Below are 814 nucleotides of genomic sequence, written 5' to 3' on the forward strand. Positions count from 1 at the left end.
TTAGCTGCCTCTGAGAATTTTGAAAACGGGAAGAGGACAGAAACATTAATGAGAATTTCCCTCAGAAAAATAGTATACAGGCAAGCAGAAGTTGGCTTCAGCCACTGGCCAGGTGGCGTGCATGCCTTCTCAACCCCAAGAGCACATGCATAGTGGTCAGCCAGCTGACACAAACAAGCTCTGAATTGGACGCAGTACATTTTGCATACCATCTGATAGGACAACCATAAACAGGAGAGAAAAGTGATGCATTACGAGAGTTTTCAAAGAGAGGAGAAAGGACAGAGAATTTAAAGGGTCAAAGGATGCAGTTCTTAAGAAGCCCATGCTTCCAGGTCCTCTGTTTACATACACAACTTTTTCCAATGGAAACAAATAATTTGTGTAATGTTGTTAGCAACAGTTCCAAAATAATATGGGTTTGGTTGTTTGGTTTGTTTTTTTGTTTGTTTGTTTGGGGTTTTTTGTTTGTTTTTGTTTTGTTTTGTTTGTTTTAATGGAATCTTCTATTTAATGTTCATATAAAATACTTAATATGTTTTATAGGGAAGCTCTTGCAAGTCAACACTGGTGCTAAAGAGCAGTTGTTTTTTGAAGCTCCTCGTGGGAAAAAACAGACAATTCCTAGTTTGGAGGTGAGGAAATAGACTGCCACCTTAACTTGCTTGCAAAGTAGAGTTATGGTACAACTGTCTTACCATGTAAGAAGGAATGATGTATAAAGATGTAACTGGTCTGTTGAAAAAAGCTTCTGTTTTGGCATTTGCTGTCCTTTTATAATTCTCCTGCCCACCCCCCCCCCCCCCCCCCCCCC

At 39.9% G+C, this 814-nt stretch overlaps 1 protein-coding gene across 1 annotated transcript in view; it reads left to right on the forward strand.

The window, feature by feature from the left end:
- The window catches only part of LOC104413127 (echinoderm microtubule-associated protein-like 5), a gene marked incomplete at both ends in the record, with an annotated part of 36,739 nt that overhangs the window by 4,161 nt on the left and 31,764 nt on the right, over window positions 1-814 (forward strand). The window contains one exon of the mRNA XM_010024045.1: window positions 547-635. Within this exon, the coding sequence (XP_010022347.1) occupies window positions 547-635 (89 nt within the window). The remainder of the gene's footprint in view (window positions 1-546; window positions 636-814) is intronic.

Source organism: Nestor notabilis, unplaced genomic scaffold, assembly GCF_000696875.1.
Source record: "Nestor notabilis isolate BGI_N333 unplaced genomic scaffold, ASM69687v1 scaffold13551, whole genome shotgun sequence".
Taxonomy (NCBI): Eukaryota; Metazoa; Chordata; class Aves; order Psittaciformes; family Psittacidae; genus Nestor; species Nestor notabilis.